General features: G+C 41.9%; 1 protein-coding gene across 2 annotated transcripts in view; it reads left to right on the top strand.

Annotated features, from left to right (window-relative positions):
• The window catches only part of CFH (complement factor H), an 84,895-nt gene extending 76,598 nt beyond the window's left edge, over positions 1 to 8,297 (top strand). For both annotated transcript variants that reach the window (XM_038414630.2, XM_043490842.1), the window contains 3 exons: positions 3,548 to 3,730; positions 5,224 to 5,421; positions 7,698 to 8,297. In XM_038414630.2, coding sequence (XP_038270558.1) covers positions 3,548 to 3,730; positions 5,224 to 5,421; positions 7,698 to 7,711 — 395 coding nt within the window. In that variant the 3' untranslated portion in view covers positions 7,712 to 8,297. The remainder of the gene's footprint in view (positions 1 to 3,547; positions 3,731 to 5,223; positions 5,422 to 7,697) is intronic.
• The last annotated feature ends 12,156 nt before the right edge of the window (positions 8,298 to 20,453 follow it).

Raw genomic sequence — 20,453 nt, forward strand, 5'->3', positions numbered from 1 at the left:
AGAATCAAAAACTTCACTCTCATTCAGAAGAGTTTGCTTCCCTGTATCTCTTCTTTTAATGCACAACTTTATGCTCACTTGAAAGCCAGAAATCAAATCTATTTCTAGTCTGTGATGTTCTTGGCAATGGTTGCTCATGTTGAGTAGTTAACATTGACTTCAGTGTACCTAATGTAACCCACACACCTCCTGGGTGTGGTGCTCTTTCCCTCTCGTGGCACAGGGACCACTTAGAGATTAATGAGTCTGCTACAGTCTTAGCTAAAGGCCATATGGCTTTTACCTCATGCCGTAGAGGCTCGTACATTTAGCTTCCAAGGTCCCAGGTTTGATCCTGCCAGCCGATGACTGGGGTCTGTCGGTGTTTCACTAGTCTGATGTTAGGCCTTCAGGATTTGACCCAGAACATAATTTTGCATGATGGTGCTCTTTTTTGTACTTTTTAGGACCACAGTTTCACTACCACTTCCAGATGAGCTAGACAGTACACAAGAGACAATTATTGAAATGCCCACTCCATTGAAGTCAGTGGAAGAAACTTTGTTTGACTTCAGTAGGACCAGGATAACACCACATATCATTAAGCTTCCAGAAAAAAGTGATATCACTCTACTGGTTCATTTTTTTTGACATACCAGGATTTCATTGGCTGTCTGGGTGAATATGAATATTAAAAAAAAATCTGCAGAGTAACAGCACCTTTTTCTGAAAGCCAAAATTGTGATTCTAAAAACTAACTAGATAGTAATCTGCAATTATTGTTTACATTGATTGGTACCATGACTCAGGCTAAGATTATGTCATGGAGATCATGGAAGTCATGGAATCCATGACTTTCATAAACTTCTGTCACATTTTCTGCTTCAGCCTAAGGGCAATGTAATGTACGTAATGTAGTGTAATGGCAGAAAAAATTGTGAAATACATATATGTTAACATGCGTTATTTCTAAGGCTGTCAAACAATGAAAAAATTAATCACGATTAATTATGAAACTAAAAACATCACAATTAATCCTAGTTTTAATAGCAGTCCTCTAGAATGGTGGTTGAAGCATGAAGGGGCATATGAAAGTTTAGCATTTCTGGCATGTAAATAACTTGCAATGCCAGCTACAACAGTGCCATGTGAATGCCTTTTCTCACTTTCAGGTGGCATTGTAAATAAGAAGCAGGCAGTATTATCTCCCGTAAATGTAAACAAACTTGTTTGTCTTAGCGATTGGCTGAATAAGAAGTAGGACTGAGTGGACTTGTAGGCTCTAAAGTTTTACATTATTTTGTTTTTGAGTGCAATTATGTAACAAAAAAATCTACATTTGTAAGTTGCACATTCATGATAGAGATTGCATTACAGTACTTGTATGAGGTGAATTGAAAAATACTATTTCTTTTGTTTATCTTTTTACAGTGCAAATATTTGTAACAAAAATATAAAGTGAGCACTGTACACTTTGTATTCTGTGTTGTAATTGAAATCAATATATTTGAAACTGTAGAAAAAAAATCCAAAATATTTATAATACATTTAAATTGGTATTCTATTATTGCTTAACAGGGCAATTGAATATGCTACTCATCACTATTAATTTTTTAATTGAGTTAATCTGTTTTGAGTTGTTTGTGTGAGTTAATATTGATTGACAGCCCTAATTTCATTTTAGCAAAAATATTTTTTATGCAGCTAGTACATTTCTAAATAAAGCCTTAAGGTCAGAGGACTAAGGGAGGAATGTTAATATATATAAAATCAGACGTTTTGCTGAAAATATTCTTATGCATTTACTGTATTTTTAAATAGTCATTAAATAATTATACAAAGTGTTAATGATAGAGGCATAAAGGAGAAGTGTTAATACATATACACAATGCTGTACTTTTTGTAGAATGTAGTTTTTTGTAAAACTGCTTTTTATGCAGTTAGTGCATTTCTAAATAAGCATTAAATAATTTAATCATTCATCAATAATTCCTTGTGGAATTGTATAATCAACTTTATTTAGAATTGTACTAATTGCATAATTTTTTTTGTAAAAATAATTCTCTATATATTCTTCTATAGAAATGTACTATTAAAAATATTTTCCTCTAAGAGTGAGGCATATTCATGTTCACCTATGTCTTAACACTTCTTTATTCGGCCATTACTAAGATTTCTGTAAACTATTAATGTACTAACTGTCATTTTTCTCTCGAGATGCATGTTAGCCTCTCTATTTTTCTGTTAAAACTTTGCATACCTTTTTACTAAAATTTATTTAGAATTGCACTAAATATATAAAATGTTTTCTTGCTAAAATGAGGAAAGGGCAAGAAACATATTTCTTTAATTCTAATGCATCTAATAAGAATAAATTAAATAGAAAGGCAAAACTTATTTTCAAATTGGGCACCAGTGCCAGAAATGCACATTTCTAAAAATGAGATCTAGGGATGAGACATAAGGCAAAAGAAGCAGGTCATAAAGCAAAAAAGGGCTCAGGGAAACCTGTCAAATTATATGATCAGTACAAGTAAAGCTTTTTTACTACCCATGTTAATTTGTAGCTTTAGCATTTTCAAATTTTTACCTTGTTTATCCTAATCCCTTTCTATGACAAGAGAAGCAGAGAGAGGAAATAGCAGCTCACGTTTGAAAGTACATTTTAAATTATGAGTCTGGCTTCTGTATTAATTATTTTTAAAATCCATCTCACTGAGGGACCTTTCCAAAGGGCAAAGCTTAGCTACATTTATGAGTTCATCAATTATAAGGACATCAAGAGGCTTTCCTGTCCTCAGATTCATTCTTTCCTTTCTCCCCTCATTTTTTGTACTATTCACGCCCATTTATCTCTCTAGTGTTATTCAGAGTTTCATATTCCACTCCTTTGGCATGTATTATCCCAACTTCTATTTAGCGTGCATCCTCTTATCATTATTTTATCCTCAGTCTCGCTCTTCTATCAATATTTAGATACTATGGTAATGTCATAATTCACAATAGTCTGAGACAAGTGCTGGGTGCATCCAACACTCTACATGGTAATATGGTCATGGAGAGAGTAGGTACTGTACATGGATGCACTCCTCAGTGATAAAAAGCAGGTTGATTGGTCCACATGAGCCTGAGGAGGGGAGGAGTTGGGCCAAAGCCTCTCACTTTCCATTTCCCTGCTAGTCAGTGTTTAAGGCAGAATGGTGGGATTAGTAGGGCAGAGATGACTGACCCAAAAGATCTCAAACTAACCTACATTCTCTGCTTGAAAAGCAACCTGGAATCAGGTCTTCACAAAGGTGGAGTAGCTAGTTACTTATTTTGTCATCAGTTCCATAGTGTTAGTTGTTAATAAACAAATATCATGCTGCTTCAAGTATAAAGATAAAACTTTCAGTCTTTTGTGTTCAGATCCAATAACAGGCTGATTCTTTTTCGCTTTTCCCCTTGGGATTTTTCCGGCTCTGTCAGAGTATATTGATAGCGGTATTGTGTAATATTTGTGATCTTACAGCATTTACTGTAAATAATCGCTGATGCAAATATTCTCTATTTCTATACTTGCTTTTAGAGGCTGCTGGAAAGTGTGGGCCCCCGCCTGCTATTGATAATGGAGACACCGTTGCCTTTGCACAGCCAGTACATGAATCAGGTTCAACCATGGAATATAGATGCAAAAATTTACACATAATGAGGGGATCTCAATTTGTTCGCTGCGAGTCTGGCCAATGGACAGAGCCACCAGTTTGCTTAGGTAGGTACAAAAATCTAATATATGAAAAAGAACTGTGATGAGTATATATTTTTCATATTATGAGCCCAATTCTGATGTCACTTGTACTGGCATAACACCACATTAATTTCATCGGTCTGAATGGAGTTATTCCTGGTTTAGACAGGAATATGTTAGGGGAAGACTCTCCTTCTTTTTAGGGATATCACTGCAGATTGTTTTTAAAAGATCTGGAAATGGCAAACAGCCATGCCATTATAAGTATTTAGAATGTACCCCCAAAATAATATCTCAGTTAAAACCTGTAAAAACCCACTACAATGAAACCAATGTTCACTGTAAATGAAAAGATTTATTCAAATATATTTTTAGTTGAAAAGCTTTCAATTAGAGAAATGCTATGAACTGCAATTCAGTAACTTATGGAATGGCATGAGGAATATTGGTCATTGTTCTTTAGCGCTGGGTGTAGACATGATGCTGGCATGAGCAGCAGCGGATTCCGCTTTTGCCTAGGGGGTGCTCTAATGGCATAAAACTAATGTAATCTGCTCTACGCCAGAGTCTTTCTAACCTCCATATGCTCAGAGTGAGCCTGGTCTACACTATCACGGTTAATCAATCTAACTTACACAACTTCAGTTACATGAATAACGTAAGTAAAGTTGATGTAGTTAGATCCATTTACAGTGGTGGCTACACTGTGTTGTGTTGATGGGAGAGAATCTCCCGTCGACTTCCCTTATGCTTCTCAGGGAGGTGGAGTACACAAAATGATGGGAGTGCGCTCTCCCATCAATTTAGCGTGTCATCATCACACCCACTAAACCAACACTCGTTGCATTGATTACAGCAGTGTCGATCTACTGGTAAGTGTAGACATGCCCTCAGGAGGGAATGGCTGAAGTATATTGTGGTGCAGTGTTCCAAAGCTGTGCAACTACCTCTGGTAGTGGTTCCTAAATTATGGTGAATGTATCTTGAGGGCTGGTTTGTCCTGGACCTGACTTCACATATCGGGAATAACCTGACATGTCCCCTTCCTCTCCTGCCATGTCACCTATACAAAAGGGATGGGGGATGACAATGGGGAGCCCAATTTGCTAGCTTTATGCCAGCAAAGAGCATCCTTCTGCATGGAGAGTATTCTGTTAGCCAGGTATGGTTAGGTTGTGGCCCATTTGCATTAGCTGAGTGGCACAAAGGGGCCACATTGTAAAAAGGAATAAAATCTTCTCTCTCTCTCTCTGTTCATCTAGCCCCTGTCTCCTCTCTGTCCCTTCCCACAATATCACACTGTTTGGTGTGAAAGCCTCCTTCTCTAGAGTTTCTTTGTGTTCTCTCAGCCGTACCATCTCTCCTTTACTTTTCAAATCTTGTCTGAAAATATTTCCCTGTTTTATTTAACTATGTAAAGCTTTTGGGGACAGGGTCAATGTCAACACAGTTAGTGAATGAAATTTCCAATAATAGATCCACATGTAGATAATGGCATTACATTTTTATTTTTCTAGAGCCATGTACAGCATCCCCAGAAGAGATGGAGAAAAACAATATTGAGCTGAAATGGAGGGAGACCACTAAATTGTATGCAGAAAGTGGAGATTTTATTGAATTTGACTGTAAAAGAGGATATGAGGGGGATCGAATATCTGAATTTAGAGTACAGTGTATGGAGGGGAAATTAGCATATCCTAAATGTAAGAAAAGAGGTAAGTAATTTCCAATTAAACTACAGTACTGGTGAATCATCTGACTAAAAGATTTCTTAATTTTTACTGAGGAATTCAAGGGTTTAAAAATACAAAAATGCATTGCAGAGTGGCACTATTGTGGTGGTACCATATGAACACATGGGAAAGCATGGATCCTGACCCAGACCTCTTGCAATCTAAATAGAAATGACAAATGGAGGTAAAGAGATACAGCTTGCAAGCAAAGTGACCACACTACCACTTGAGTTGGGATAATCACCCTCTGCCATCTGGGCTTCTGTGCATTACAGACAAGACAGAAAAATTTTGCAAGTGTTTAGTCTTACCCAACTTCTCTGTCTGGCCCAGTTCCTCACCCAGGCAGCTGACTTCCATTGTGGTCTGCACTCCTTTGATATCCCTCTGAAGCTGATTTTTAGCTCCTAAATCCTTGCTTCAGCAACTGTGGACTGGTTACATGTTAGGCAAAGCTCCCCTAATCTCCTCTAGTTCCTAGGAAACCTTCTGATCCATGGGAGTCAGTTTGCTTGTAACCTCATTTACCTGCCTTGTTGTTCCAGAGTGGGAGTGTTGCAGCTGGCCGTCTCAGTCTTCCCAGATACTTTGTAGCTGCTGCCTGAAGAGAGATTTAGGCCATGTCTATACTTACAAGCTGACAGCAGCACAGTTGTACCAATACATCTGTGCCGGTGTCAGAGGGCTCGCGTAGCCTTGTTATGCCGATGGGAGAGAGCTCTCCTGTCTACATAATAAAACCAGCTCAATGAGATATCTCGTTGGCATCGCACTGTGCATGTGTGCGCTTATGACAGCAAAAGTTATGTTGCTCAGCCGGTATTTTTTCACACCCTTGAGCAACAAAATGTTACCAACATAACTACTAGTGTAGACATGGCCTTTGACTGCATGTCATCTCAGTCCTTTCTGATAAACCTCCCACTATTGCCTCAATATCTTTTTCAAAGTCTCCCGCTCCTGTTTGTGCTGTTTTAATTCCTTTTGGCCATCTTTGACTTTGAGCTTTTTAGCCTAAGCCTTTCGCCAGTATTCAGGGTCTTCCACCTTTTTTTATGTTGGGAGGAAAAAATCATTGTAGTGTCAAGTATTTCCATGACACAGCCTTTGTTTTTTACAAAGAATGGACACAAAGTCCTATTTCTCTGAACAGTTGGATCAGACAACAGGAGGTAGTTTCCTTGCTCACAGTTCCAAGCCTACCTTTACATTCACCAATCTGACCAAAAGTATCTTCTCTGTCAGGGCCATGCTACTAGTACTTGTATTGATGTCTCTCCATAGCTTTCTGGCACACTCACACATACACACGTGCGAGCGCACACTCCCTTCCTCCATCCCTCATTTAATCCCCAGCCCTCCTATTGTCAATCCCTAGAGAAACCATTCAACCAGAATTGCTCTAGCTTTTTCCCAGGCCTTGCATATGGTCTAGTCCATGGGCAGTAGTTTCCATTGTGTCAGCTATCACTGGACAAAGGGGCATGTAACTGCTTCCTCATTTAGCCTGAATGAAAGATGAGTTTCATGTCCATCAGATTCACTGAGGTCTGTGACTGGTTATAGATCAGACCTGCTTACTGCGAGCCACTCTATCTCCAGTACAACAATACTATCAATACTATTGATGGAAAAATCTATTTTGTCTTGCATCATTGTAGTTCTCCTGTGTTCTGATAAAGAAGAATCATAATTGCTGATCTTCTTCCCATATTAGAATGACTATATCATTGTGGCAATTCCCACATCACCTTTTTAAACTGGTATGAGAAATGTCACCTCCTTTATAGCATTATGGGAACAGAAGCAAATAATTCATGCATACATATGAAGAAGGCTGGCTGGATGCAGCTGATAAAGTCATGGAATGAAACAAGTTCAAGATCCCTGTTCCAAAAATTCCATCATTTGCTAATAACTACACCATGGATACTGATAAACTACAGTAATATATATTAAATCAATGTATGGTTTTCTGTGCTACTTTTAAGTTTCAATTCAAAATAAGTAATTGTTTGTAATATGAAAAGTAGTTGAACCACTGCAGTTCAGGGATAATTGCAATAATATTTGATGGAGTTTGTTCCCATTTACTTTCCAAAAAAAGGTTAAAACCATCCAGTATGAGTTTTATGCCATTCTGTTGAAATCAATATTCTGTTCCTGTGCAATCCATAGGGAATTTGTATGTAATATTTGTTTAAAAAAATTGACATGTACTAAACTGTGTTTTCTAGTGTTTGTTCTCTCTTTGACAGGTACTTCAGGATGAATAAAAAGAAGCATCAAGCAGATAATTTTAACTCAGATATGAGGATCAAAATCCATTGACCAGTTATTTGTGATGTTCAGACATTATGTCCTTTTTCACTATTTTAGCTTAAATTGATTACATGTATCAGTTCAGTCACTCTTTTTTATGGTTGGTCACAATGGTTTAAAATTAAACCATTAAAATTAAACCATTATTAGCTGTTGGGGATCATTCTTCCAAATGTTTTAATCCATGCAACCAAAAAATGATCCTGTCATGTAGCACAGTTGTACAGAAAACATTGACTTCTCAAGTTAAAGTTTAAACTCAGTCTTAATTATTTTTCCTTTTTAAAAGTAAAGATTTGTTTGTTTCATTTACCACTCTTCTTAAAAAGTTTGTTATTTGGACTTTTTCGGGTTTTTTATTAACATCATCATCTGAAGTAAAGCAGGAAGGAATCTTAGGATTTGTAGAAAAATGAAGAAAAGGATGAAAGTCTGCAGCTAATTTGAAAAGCAACATGATACATGCATTTGGCAGTGTGTGAATAAATTCTCTCTTCCTATTTTCCACTGTATGCAATAAACTGGAAATTAGACTAGTGCTGTGACAGAGATGAATCATTATCAGAATCCACCCAGACAAATAAATTAAAATAAAGTGAATATTGAGGGGATGTTATACGTAGGTACTGGATCAAATTCTGGACTTGTGGCATACACAAATAAGCACATGTACACTATAAAAGCTGAAAAAACTGTGCATGTATTTTCCCTAAAATTATGTGAACATTTTTCACATTATTGCAAGATTGCCTGTAGCACTTATGTTACTGATTCTCCTAGTGGAATCCGCAATCCAAATTTAGTCACTCAGGCTCCCTATTCAATGCACGGGAAGAGTCAGTCACCCTAGGGTACATCTATATTTGAGCTCAGATGTGTGATTCCCTGCTTGCATAGACATACCTGCCCTAGCTGTGCTCAAGCTAATACCGCACAGGCACCAGCTTGGCCTAGCTTCCATGAGTACAACCCTACCAGACCCTCAGCTATCTACCTGGGTGGTGAGCCCAAGCTATTGCTGGTGCTGCAGCACCACTGGCTACCTTTAGGTGCTAGGTTGGGCTGAGTTAGTGTGGGTACATACATGGGAGCTGGGCATTTCCTCACAGCTCAAATGTATATGTACCCTTAGACTGGCTTTCACAAAAGTCAGTAGGTTGAGCAAGAAGGACCTAAGTCAGACAGTAGGGAATGCCAAGGACAAGGCTGTCGTCTAAGCCTCAGGTGATATCCTCACATGCTCGTGTAGGTTATCCTCTTGGGGAAGGGTCTTCTGGGTGATTAAGCATGCCTCTCAGTCGTGCCACAGTTTTAGAAGATTGATGTAGTAAATTTGCTCCGGTTTCCGGGGGCCTGGCTGACGCACCTTATAGTTCACCTCCCCCACAGCTTCAACCGCTTTATGAGGTCCCTGCCACTGAGCCAAAAGTTTACTCTCTGCTGTTGGCACCAGTACTGTCACCCGATCCCCTGGTTGGAACTGTTGAACCTTTGCTTGATGCTTGTCATGGGTTCATTGGGTCTCCTGTGCTTTCTTCAAGTGTTCCCATACAATGGGCGTAACTGGGGCTATACGATCTCTCATTTTCAATATATGCTCAACTATGTTCCTTCCGGGATTTTAATCCTCTTCCCAGGCTTCTCTGGCTATATCCAATATGCCCCAGGGGTGGTGCCAGTATAGTAGTTCAAACAGAGAGACTTGCGGGGCAAACATGAGATAAGGCAATAGGGTATCCCAATCTTTCCCATCCCAGCTCACCATTTTCCTGATCATGGCCTTGAGGGTCCTATTGAACCTTTCCATAAGGAGTCCGTAGGGCATGTACGTGGAGCAACAAACAGAGATATGTCATCAGCTTGGACACAAAAGGTGTCCATTGATCAGTCAATATCTCCTTGGGTAGCCCAACCCAGGCAAAGATCTGTACTAGCTCCTTAGCTATTGTCTTAGAAGCCGTGTTGTACAGGGGGACGGGTACTGGGTTGCATGGTCCAGGACCACAAGCACATGTTGGTGGCCCAGAGCTCTCTTCTCTAGGGGCCGCACCAGATCCATATCTATTCATTCATAGATATTAAGGTCAGAAGGGACCATTATGATCATCTAGGCTGATCTCCTGCACAATGCAGGACACAGAATCTCACCCACCCACTCCTGCAATAAACCTCTCACCTATGTCTGAGCTATTGTAGTCCTCAAATCATGGTTTAAAGACTTCAAGGTGCAGAGAACCCTCCAGCAAGTGACCCATGCCCCATGCTACAGAGGAAGGCGAAAAACCCCCAGGGCCTCTTCAAATCTGCCCTGGAGGAAAATTCCTTCCCGAACCCAAATATGGCGATCAGCTGAACCCTGAGCATGTGGGCAAGATAAACCAGCCAAATACCCAGGAAAGAATTCTCTGTAGTAACTCAGATCCCACCCCATCTAACATCCCATCACAGGCTATTGGGCCTATTTACCATGAATAGTTAAAGATCAATGAATTGCCAAAATCATGTTATCCCATCATACCATCTCCTCCATAAATTTATAGAGTTTAATCTTGAAGCCAGACAGGTCTTTTGCCCCTACTGCTTCCCTTGGAAGGCTGTTCCAGAACTTCACTCTCTGATGGTTAGAAACCTTCGTCTAATTTCAAGTCTAAACTTTCTGATGGCCAATTTAAATCCATTTGTTCTTGTGTCCACATCAGTATTGAGCTTAAATAATTCCTCTCCCTCCCTAGTATTTATCCCTCTGATATATTTATAGAGAGCAATCATATTTCCCCTCAGCCTTCTTTTGGTTAGGCTAAACAAGCCAAGCTCCTTGAGTCTCCTTTCATAAGACATGTTTTCCATTCCTCGGATCATCCTGAGAAGGAGCCCTTTTCTGTACCTGTTCCAATTTGAATTCATCCTTCTTAAAAATGGGAGACCAGAACTGCACACGGTATTCCAGATGAGGTCTCACCAGTGCCTTGTATAACAGTACTAACACCTTCTTATCTCTACTGGAAATACCTTGCCTGATGCATCCCAAGACCACATTAGCTTTTTTGACGGCCATATCACATTGGCGGCTCATAGTCATCCTGTGGTCAACCAATACTCCAAGGTCCTTCTCCTCCTCCGTTACTTCTAATTTATGCGTCCCCAGCTTAAAACTAAAATTCTTGTTATTAATTCCTAAATGCATGATCTTACACTTCTCACTATTAAATTTCATCCTATTACTATTACGCCAGTTTACAAGGTCATCCAGATCCTCCTGTATGATATCCCGGTCCTTCTCTAAATTGGCAATACCTCCCAGCTTTGTATCATCCACAAACTTTATTAGCACACTCCCAGTTTTTGTGCCAAGGTCAGTAATAAAAAGATTAAATGAGATTGATTCCAAAACTGATTCCTGAGAAACTCCACTGATAACCTCCCTCCAGCCTGACAGTCTGTAGTCTCCCCTTTAACCAATTCCTTAGCCATCTTTCAATTTTCATATTGATCCCCATCTTTTCCAATTTAACTAATAATTCCCCATGTGGCATGGTATCAAACGCCTTACTGAAATCTAGGTAAATTAGATCCACTGTGTTTCCATTGTCTAAAAAATCTGTTATTTTCTCAAAGAAGGAGATCAGGTTGGTTTGGCACGATCTACCTTTTGTAAAACCATGTTGTATTTTGTTCCATTTACCATTGACCTCAATGTTCTTAACTACTTTCTCCTTCAAAAATTTTTCCAAGACCTTACATACTACAAATGTTAAACTAACAGGCCTGTAGTTACCCGGATCACTTTTTTTTTATCTTTCTTAAAAATAGGAACTATGTTAGCAATTCTCCATTCATACGGTACAACCCCTGAGTTTACAGATTCATTAAAAATTCTTGCTAATGGGCTTGCAATTTCAGGTACCAATTCCTTTAATATTCTTGGACGAAGATTATCTGAGCCGCCTGATTTAGTCCCATTAAACTGTTCGAGTTTCGCTTCTACCTGAGATATGGTAATATCTACCTCAATATCCTCATTCACATTTGTCATGCTACCATTATCCCTAAGATCTCATTAGCCTCATTAAAGATTGAGGCAAAGTATTTATTTAGATATTGGGCCATGCCTAGATTATCCTTGACCTCCACTCCATCCTCTGTGTTTAGCGGTCCCTTTCTTTGTTTTCTTCTTATTTATATGGCTATAGAACCTTTCACTATTGGTTTTAATTCCCTTTGCAAGGTCCAACTGTTGACTTTTAGCCTCTCACTTTATCCCTACATGTTCTGACCTCAATAAGGTAGCTTTCCTTGCTGATCCCTTCCATTTTCCACTCCCTGTATGCTTTCTGCTTTTTCTTAATCACCTCTCCGAGATGCTTGCTCATCCAGTTTGGTCTACAACTCCTGCCTATGAATTTTTTCCCCTTTCTTGGGATGCAGGCTTCCGATAGCTTCTGCAGCTTTGACTTGAAGTAATCCCAGGGCTCGTCTGCCTTTAGATCCATAAATTCTTCAGTCCAATCCACTTCCCTAACTAATTTCCTTAATTTTTGAAAGTCAGCCCTTTTGAAATCAAAAACCCTACTCGCAGATTTATTTTTGTTTATCCTTCCATTCAGTTTGAATTAGCTCATGATCACTTGAACCAAGGTTATCCCCTACAACCATTTCTTCTATGAGGTCCTCACTACTCACCAAAACCAAATCTAAAATAGTATCCCCTCTTGTCGGTTCAGCAACTACTTGATGAAGGAATCCATCAGCTATCACATCTAGGAAAATCTGAGCCCTATTATTATTACTAGCACTGGTCCTCCAGTCTATATCTGGGAAGTTAAAGTCTCCCATGATCACGCAGTTTCCATTAGTATTTACTTCATTAAAAACATTAAAAAGGGCTCTATCCATATCCAAATTAGATCCCGGCGGTCTATAGCACACTCCAAGCACTATCACAGGGGAGGCTCTAGTAGTTTTCTTCCCCTATTCGTTCAAAAATTACTGCTATTATTGGAAGAGGTATCAAAGGGGCCCTCAAGTGTGGGCGAGGGCTATGCAGATGACACTCCAGACAGGAGTTGCAGTACTGCTGGACATCTTTGTGTACTCCTGGCCAGAAGAACCTCCACAGGATCTCTGCCTGGGTTTTCTCTACCCCTAGGTGTCCCCCAAACAGGTGACGGTGGGCGAGGCTCAATATGGCTTTTTGATGCTTTCATGGCACCAGAAGTTGCTGTATTTCTTGTTCCTGCATTTGTACAGGAGATCTTTCTTCACTATAAAGTAAGGTCCTGGTCCCCAGACCTTCTCATCAATGGATATCCCATCTATCTCAGCCACCTCTCTCCTGGTGTTATCATATCTGGGGTCTGTTGTGTATTTGGTTGTCGTGGTAATAGAATCTTGTGTTGCTATGGCAACTGAGTTAGATTATTAGGGGATAGTCCGGCCAGTTTTGGCTGGTTTTTGGTTAGTTCAGGGTGTGGCAACAAATGGCTGCCTCAAGGTTTACAGCTCTCTGTGTCTTCAGTGATTTCTTCCTAAAACTGTTGCCCCTATGGATGTAACAACATGGCGACAAGGGTGGAATATCTGTGCTCCTCCAGCAACAGAAGGAAGTAGAAGTTAAGGTACACAAAAAAAAACAAAAAACCCATCTTTTTGCTGCTGGAAGGGGGTGAGAACTGGCTTGTTTGCACTGACTGTGCAAATTGAAACTAAAATCATGGCTACACTTACAGGGCCACTGGAACCTTTTTAGGAGACTATAGTGCAATGGCATGTACATACTGAGCGTTTTGAGTTTTTGTTATTGTAAATGACATTACAGAAGAGAAGAAGGTGCCAATATTCTTAAGTGTTGTAAGGGGCTAAGACTACTCCCTGCTACGCAGCTTATTACACCCTGTTAAGCCAGAGATTAAATCTTACAGTGACATTGTGGAAATCTTGAGGTCCCATTTTTCTCCAAAACCATTGTTAATTGTTGAAAGATATAGGTTCCACAAAAAGAGACCAGAAAGAAGATGAAACAGTTGTACAATTTGAAGCAATTTTCAGAAAGCTTGCAGAACACTGTGAATTTAAGGATATACTAAATGATGCCCTACATGACAGGTTAGTGTGTGGCCTGCACAGTGAAGCTATAAGGAAGCGCCTATTGACAGAGGCTCATCTTACCTGACAGAAGGCTGTTGACATTGTGGTCTCTATGGAACTGGGAACAAAGGAGGTGCAATATATCGGTGCATCCCCTATGGTGCATAAGATGTCACAAGAACCTATCCACAAAACTGTGGGGAGTCAGGAATGTTACCGCTGTGGTAAGCTGGGTCACCAGGCATCAGAATGCTGATGTAAGGACCTGTGTCGACACTGTAGCAAAAAGGGACACATTGAGTGTGCCTGTAAACAAAAGAAAAAGAGGCCTGTGGTCTGGCAGACCAAAAAGGGAAACCTGCATACCCTAGAGCAGATCCAGGATGACCAAGGAGACATCACATCACAAAAAGAAGAGCCACTCCACGTTTTGTCTTTGGCAGTGGGCTCAGATGAATACTGGGTAACCCCGTTGTTGGACGGCAAACCTATATGCATGGAACTGGACACCGGTGCAGCCGTCTCGCTGGTCTGTGAGACTGTGTATAAAGAAAAGCTATAGCATCTTCCGCTTAAAGCAACAAAAACAGTGCTGAAAACATATACAGGAGAAGCTGTGCCCATGCTGGGCACTACTGATGTTAAGGTGGAGCTCAAAGGACAATCCGCTAAATTGCCACTGTCTGTGGTGAGAGGAAATTACCCAGCCTTAATGAATAGGTCTTGGCTTAGAAAGATCCAGCTGAACTGGGCAGAAGTGCACCAAGTGACTAAAGAAGAAACCGGTCTGACCACTATACTAAGGAAACATGCTGCTGTTTTTGGAGAGGATCTGCGAAGTATGAAGGGAATCACTGTGACATTGAACATTAAACCTGACAGTCATCCAAAATATCTGAAAGCCAGAACTGTGCCATATGGTATCAGGCCAAAGGTTGAAGCGGACCTGGAGTGCCTGGTCACAATGGAGTCCCACGGGCAACTCCTATTGTTCCAATAATGAAGAAAGATGGCTCCCTCTGGATTTGCGGTGATTTTAAAGTCACTGTCAACCCAGTATTGTGTGCAGAGCAATACCCGCTTCCCCGCGTTGATGACCTCTTCACAGGCCTGGCTGGGGGACAAAAGTTCAATAAGATTGATCTTAGTCAAGCATATTTACAGATGCACATTGATGAAAAGTCCCAAGAGCTGTTGACTATTGTGACACATAAGGGGCTTTATCGACACTGTTGCCTACCCTTCAGAATAACGTCTGCTCCCGCCCTGTTCCAGAGGGCTATGGGCCAGATCTTGTGTGGCTTGCTAGGAGTCCAGTGCTATCTGGACAACATCCTAGTCACTGGAAGGAATGAGGAGAATCACCTAAAGAATTTAGAGGCTACCCTACAAAGACTGGAAGAGTATGGCCTACGAGTCCGCAAAGACACGTGTGAATTCTCCCAGCCCTCTGTTGAATATTTGGTATGCATCATTGATGCTACAGGTCTTCGTAAGACCCCTGCCAAAGTTAAGGCTATTGTGGAGGCTCCCCCTCCTCAAAATGTTAGCCAGCTTTGCTCGTTTCTAGGACTATTGACCTATTATGAAAAGTTCATCTCACAGTTAGCCACACTGCTAAAACCACTTCATGAACTCCTTGGGCAGAACAAGGCCTGGAAGTAGACTGAAGCCTGTGATGTTGCATTTAACAAAGCTAAGGATGCATTGCTAAATTCTGAAGTTCTGACACACTCTGATCCATCCTTACCCCTACAGTTGGCCTGCAATGCCTCCCCTTGTGGAGTGGGAGCAGTCATGTCACACATTATGTCTTCAGAAGAAGAGACACCTATTGCTTTTGCTTCATGCACTCTAAGCAAAGCAGAAACTAACTATTCCCAAATCAAATGGGAGGCATTGGGAATCGTTTCTGGAATTCGGAAGTTTCATCAGTACCTGTTCAGATGGACGTTTACTCTTCTCACAGACCATTGACCCCTGACTTCAATTTTTGGACCCCACATGGGCATTCCCCATTAGCTGCTAGTCGTATGCAATGTTGGGCATTGTTGCTTTCCACCCACACATATGAAATCAAATATTGGAAATCCACTCTGCATGGCAATGTCGATGGTCTCTCAAGGCTGCCTTTGTCAGTCAAACATCAAGATATTGTTCAGAAGGAAATCTTTTACTTTGAACAGGTAGAGAAAGCACCCATTACTGCTACTCAGGTAAAGAAGGCAACTCAAGTTGACCCAGTATTGTCCCAAGTTATGGACCTGGTGATGCATGGAACATCTCAACGAACCTCTCCAGTCTCGCCTGACCTTGTTACCTACATGTCCAGGAGGACGGAGTTATCGATCCAATCTGGTATTTGTTGTGGGGGAGATGTGTCATTATCCCATCACCACTGAGATCACAGATGTTAGAACAGCTCCATTCTGGTCACTGTGGAATACTGAGCATGAAGGAAATTGCACAAAAGCTATTTTTGGTGGCCTGGATTGGACAGTGCTATTGAAGAGAAGGCAAGAGCTTGTATGTCATGTCAGGGTGTGAGGAGTGCACCCCAGTGGGCACCCCTACACCCATGGGACTGGCCTGAAAACCCGTGGCAACGTATTCATGTGGACTTTAATGGCCCCCTTGAAGGAAGCATGTTCCTGGTGGTAGATGCCCATTCTAAATGGCCAGAAGTCTCTATAATGCAGTCCACTACCAAAGAGAGTACTATCCAAAAACTATGAGGACTCTTCAGTCGTTTCAGTCTGCCAGAACAACTTGTGAGCGACAACGGGCTGCAGTTCATCTCTCAGCAGTCTCAAAATTTTAGGAAGGCAAATGGGGTACACCATATCACTTCAGCACCATATCCTCCATCCACCAATGGATTAGCTGAAAGATTTGTGCAGACAATGAAACTTGCCTTGGAATCAGCAAGGGGACAATTATCCGTTCAAAAGCATCTGGACACCTTCTTACTATCCTACAGAAACACACCTCATGCTACGACCAAGGCATCCCCGGCCTTTCTAATGATGGGACCACAGCTGCACGCTTGCTTTGATCTGCTGAAACCTTCTGAACCCCGACAAATTGTGCAACGTCAGCAACAAGAGCAAGTCATCAGGCATGCACCCAGAGCAAAAGACAGAACCTTTAGCCCGGGACAGCCAGTTTTGGCTCGGAATTATACTTCTGGAGCTAAATGGGTCTCTGCCACTGTCATGGCTCAGACAGGGCCTGTTTCCTACACAGTCCGGACTGCAGAGGTGGCGACATGTAAATCAGCTACTGCCAGGTCATACCAGTCCTCAGGACACATTTTCATTTGAGTTGCCTGACTTCACCACTTCCGACGAGACACCAAATCAAAAGTCACCTGTTCCTGACTTTTCCTCTCCATTACTGCCAGCGGCAGAGGTAACCCTCTGCCTGGCACGAGCTGATACCACATCCTCACTCATTCGCCCTACGAACCCTGAGCACATTGTCAGGCCCGCGCCCCAGACACTTTTGGGTACAACAACACCAGAAGTCCGCCATAATCCACCTAGAGATAGAAGGCCTCCTCAATGGCTGGATCTTTACCTAGGGCAAACCCACGGTTACAGGGCAAAATAATCCCCGGGGTTTAGCTGGGAACGGAGGCAGTCTATCCTCCTTTTCTAGTTTAGTGTTTGTTTTATTTAGGGGATGTTCTTATTAAGGAGGGACGTATATGTTGTGCATTTGGTTGTCGTGGTAATAGAATCTTGTGTTGCTATGGCAACTGAGTTAGATTATTAGGGGGATAGCCCAGCCAGTTTGGGCTGGTTTTTAGTTAGTTCAGGGTGTGGCAATAAATGGCTGCTTCAAGGTTTACAGCTCTCTGTGTCTCCAGTGATTTCTTCCTAAAACTGTTGCCCCCATGGATGCAACAGGGTCCTCTGCCTCGTCCCGCCCGAAAGTCTCTCTTCCGGGACTAACCTTCCCAAGCTCCCAGGGGCTGGCTTCTGCTTCTTCCAGCAGCTCGCCACTGTCACGGCTGGGGCCAGCCTCCGGCTCACCTTCTACGGTGGTAGTTTCTCTGTCTGCTGCCCTTGTCCATCTGCCTACTAGGGTGGTCTTCTGGCCCTGGGTCAGGATCCAGGTTCCCAAGGCTTTCACAGCCTTCCTCTCTTTTTTGCTCTTTCTGAGAGCTGGGAACAGTTCCTGAGAAATTTCAGAAAACATCAAGGGTTGACATTCCCTCAGTGACAAGTCGCTGCCCTCAGGGTCCCCTCCTCCCTCCAACCTCTCCGGGGGAAGTAAATTATCAAACCCTGGATAGTCCCTCCCAATGACTACAGAATGTGGGAGTTTACGGACTATGCCCACTGTCATCTTAATGGGGTTCCCCTGAACCTCTAACTCTACCAGGATAGTGGGGTAATCGCTCACGGCCCCATGTACACACGTCACTGCTATGCGTTTGGCCTGTAGCAGCTGGCTACTTTTTACCAGCTTACCCAATATGAGGGTGATAGCACTCCCAGAGTCCACAAGCACTGTAGTCTCCACCCTGTTTATTCTCACCAGCCTGATGTAGTTATGTGGGGCTAATGCAACCCCTGAGAGGTGGATAAGGGAGCATATCCAATCCCCCAAGTTACACTGCATAGGCTCCTTGGTGCTGGGACACTGTGCTGCTATATGTCCCCACTCCCTACATGCATAGCATCTATATTTGCTTCTAGTCACTCCCCTATCATGTGGGTTAGGGGGTTTAGTCCCAGGGCTCCTCCCACTAATGCCATTCCATTCCTTCTGGGTTCCCTGGTTTTTGGACCCCCTCTTCTTCCACCTAGGGATCCCCGGGGGTTTGGCCACCCAACCTTCCAGGGTTGGGGTCTGGTACTTGCTTCATAAGGGGCTTTCCTTGGGTAATCAGGTCAACTCCCTGGCTGTCATCTGTCTTTCTACCAGTGTGATTATTTCATCATAGGTGGATGGATTGTTCTAGCGTACCCATTTGCGGAGATCTGGCAGTCACCGTGGCTTGCACCAGAGCTCTCATGACCTTCTCCATTGTGGTACAAAACAAAACCCCAGTGCACTTTTTTTTAACCTCTTTCTTCCACCACACTGTGAACAAATGATCCTACTCCTAACACCAGTTGTGACAAAGCTCTGACCTTGTCTCAGTGGGTCCTACGCTTCCAGGCTGATTATGCTAGCCTCAGAAGCTCACTATGACCCCCCACATAGCCCTTCTCTTTCTAGAGACAACGGGTCACATCCTTCTGAGCCCTTTTCATCATAAGCTAGCAAGGGAGGTGGGAAGAAGCAATCCTCCCTTGCACAGTCTCTTGTTGTCTCACAGTCTCTGTGATTGATCAGGGAGAGTGGGGAAGCCTGGGGTGAGGAGCCCGAGCCTGCCCTCTACTCTGGGCTCCAGTCCAGGAACCCTAATAGTAGCAGCTCTTGGTAGCTGATTTCTGAAAAAAAGAAAAAGTACAATTCCCTGGGCCACTTACTCACAGCAGCCCCCATTTCCTCAACATCTACTTCACCCTTACCTCTGGGCCTCCTTTCTTGTGCCTGATAGGGTTTGTACTTCCCAGTTTCTCCAGCAGCATGGCTTCCTCCTACAGCTCCTGACATGCACCCCTAACTGACTAACTGGGAGGCTTTTAACTAATTCCAGCAGCCCTTGAGTGACTTCAGGTGTCCCAATCAACCTAGCTGTCTCCACTGCTTTCTAGAAGGCTCTTAATTGGCACTAGGTGTCTTAATTGACCTGGACCAACTGTCATTTAGTTATCATGGTAACAGGGATTTGTTTAGCCTGGGTCTAATATACCTGTTTCTCACTACTTTTCTATATCCATCTGGCCTTGCCCCATCACAAGTATTATATATTACTTTCTGAATTAGTCTAAGACAGAAATGACCACCAAGCATTCAATTTATCCAAAGAAGCAGAAAATAAAGTCTAGAATAATAATCTAAGGCAAATAATCTCAAAATACTAAAATGCATAATTAGAAGAACAATACTGAGGTATATTTGGACATTTAACATCTACATTACATTAATCTGATAGTCAAGTTGGGTGATCATATGTTCCAGCTTTCTACCCAATACCAGTGTACTCTTCCATGCCCCTGTACAGTTGAGATCCACTGGCTCACCAAGCACATGTACAATACAATTCACTTTATTCCACAGGTAGTAATAGCAGTTTTTAAATTAGGGGTCTGGATCTCAGCAAGATGAGGTGGGTGAAGTAATATATTTTATTAGACCAACTTCTGTTGGAGTTGGGGGGAGGGAGAAAGAGAAGGCAGCTTTTGAGCCACAATGAGCTCTTCCTCAGGTCTGGAGAAGGTACTCAATGTCACAGCTAAATACAAGGTTGAACAGATTCTGGACCTGTCAGTCACAGGCTTACTGGCTTCAGTGTGGCATTGTCTATTTCCTGGCAATAGTGTCAGATATCATTAAGCAGTGAAATTGCTTTGAGAAGAAGAGCTTCAAGCGGCCAGCTACAAAATGGTGGGACAATCTGTGTGAATTCAATGACAGTCTGCAATATAAGACCTACACAAGGTTCTTATGGAAAAAGAATCAACCAGTTAGGGATTATGCAAAATGCA

Source organism: Dermochelys coriacea, chromosome 8 (genome assembly GCF_009764565.3).
Source record: "Dermochelys coriacea isolate rDerCor1 chromosome 8, rDerCor1.pri.v4, whole genome shotgun sequence".
Classification (NCBI taxonomy): Eukaryota; Metazoa; Chordata; order Testudines; family Dermochelyidae; genus Dermochelys; species Dermochelys coriacea.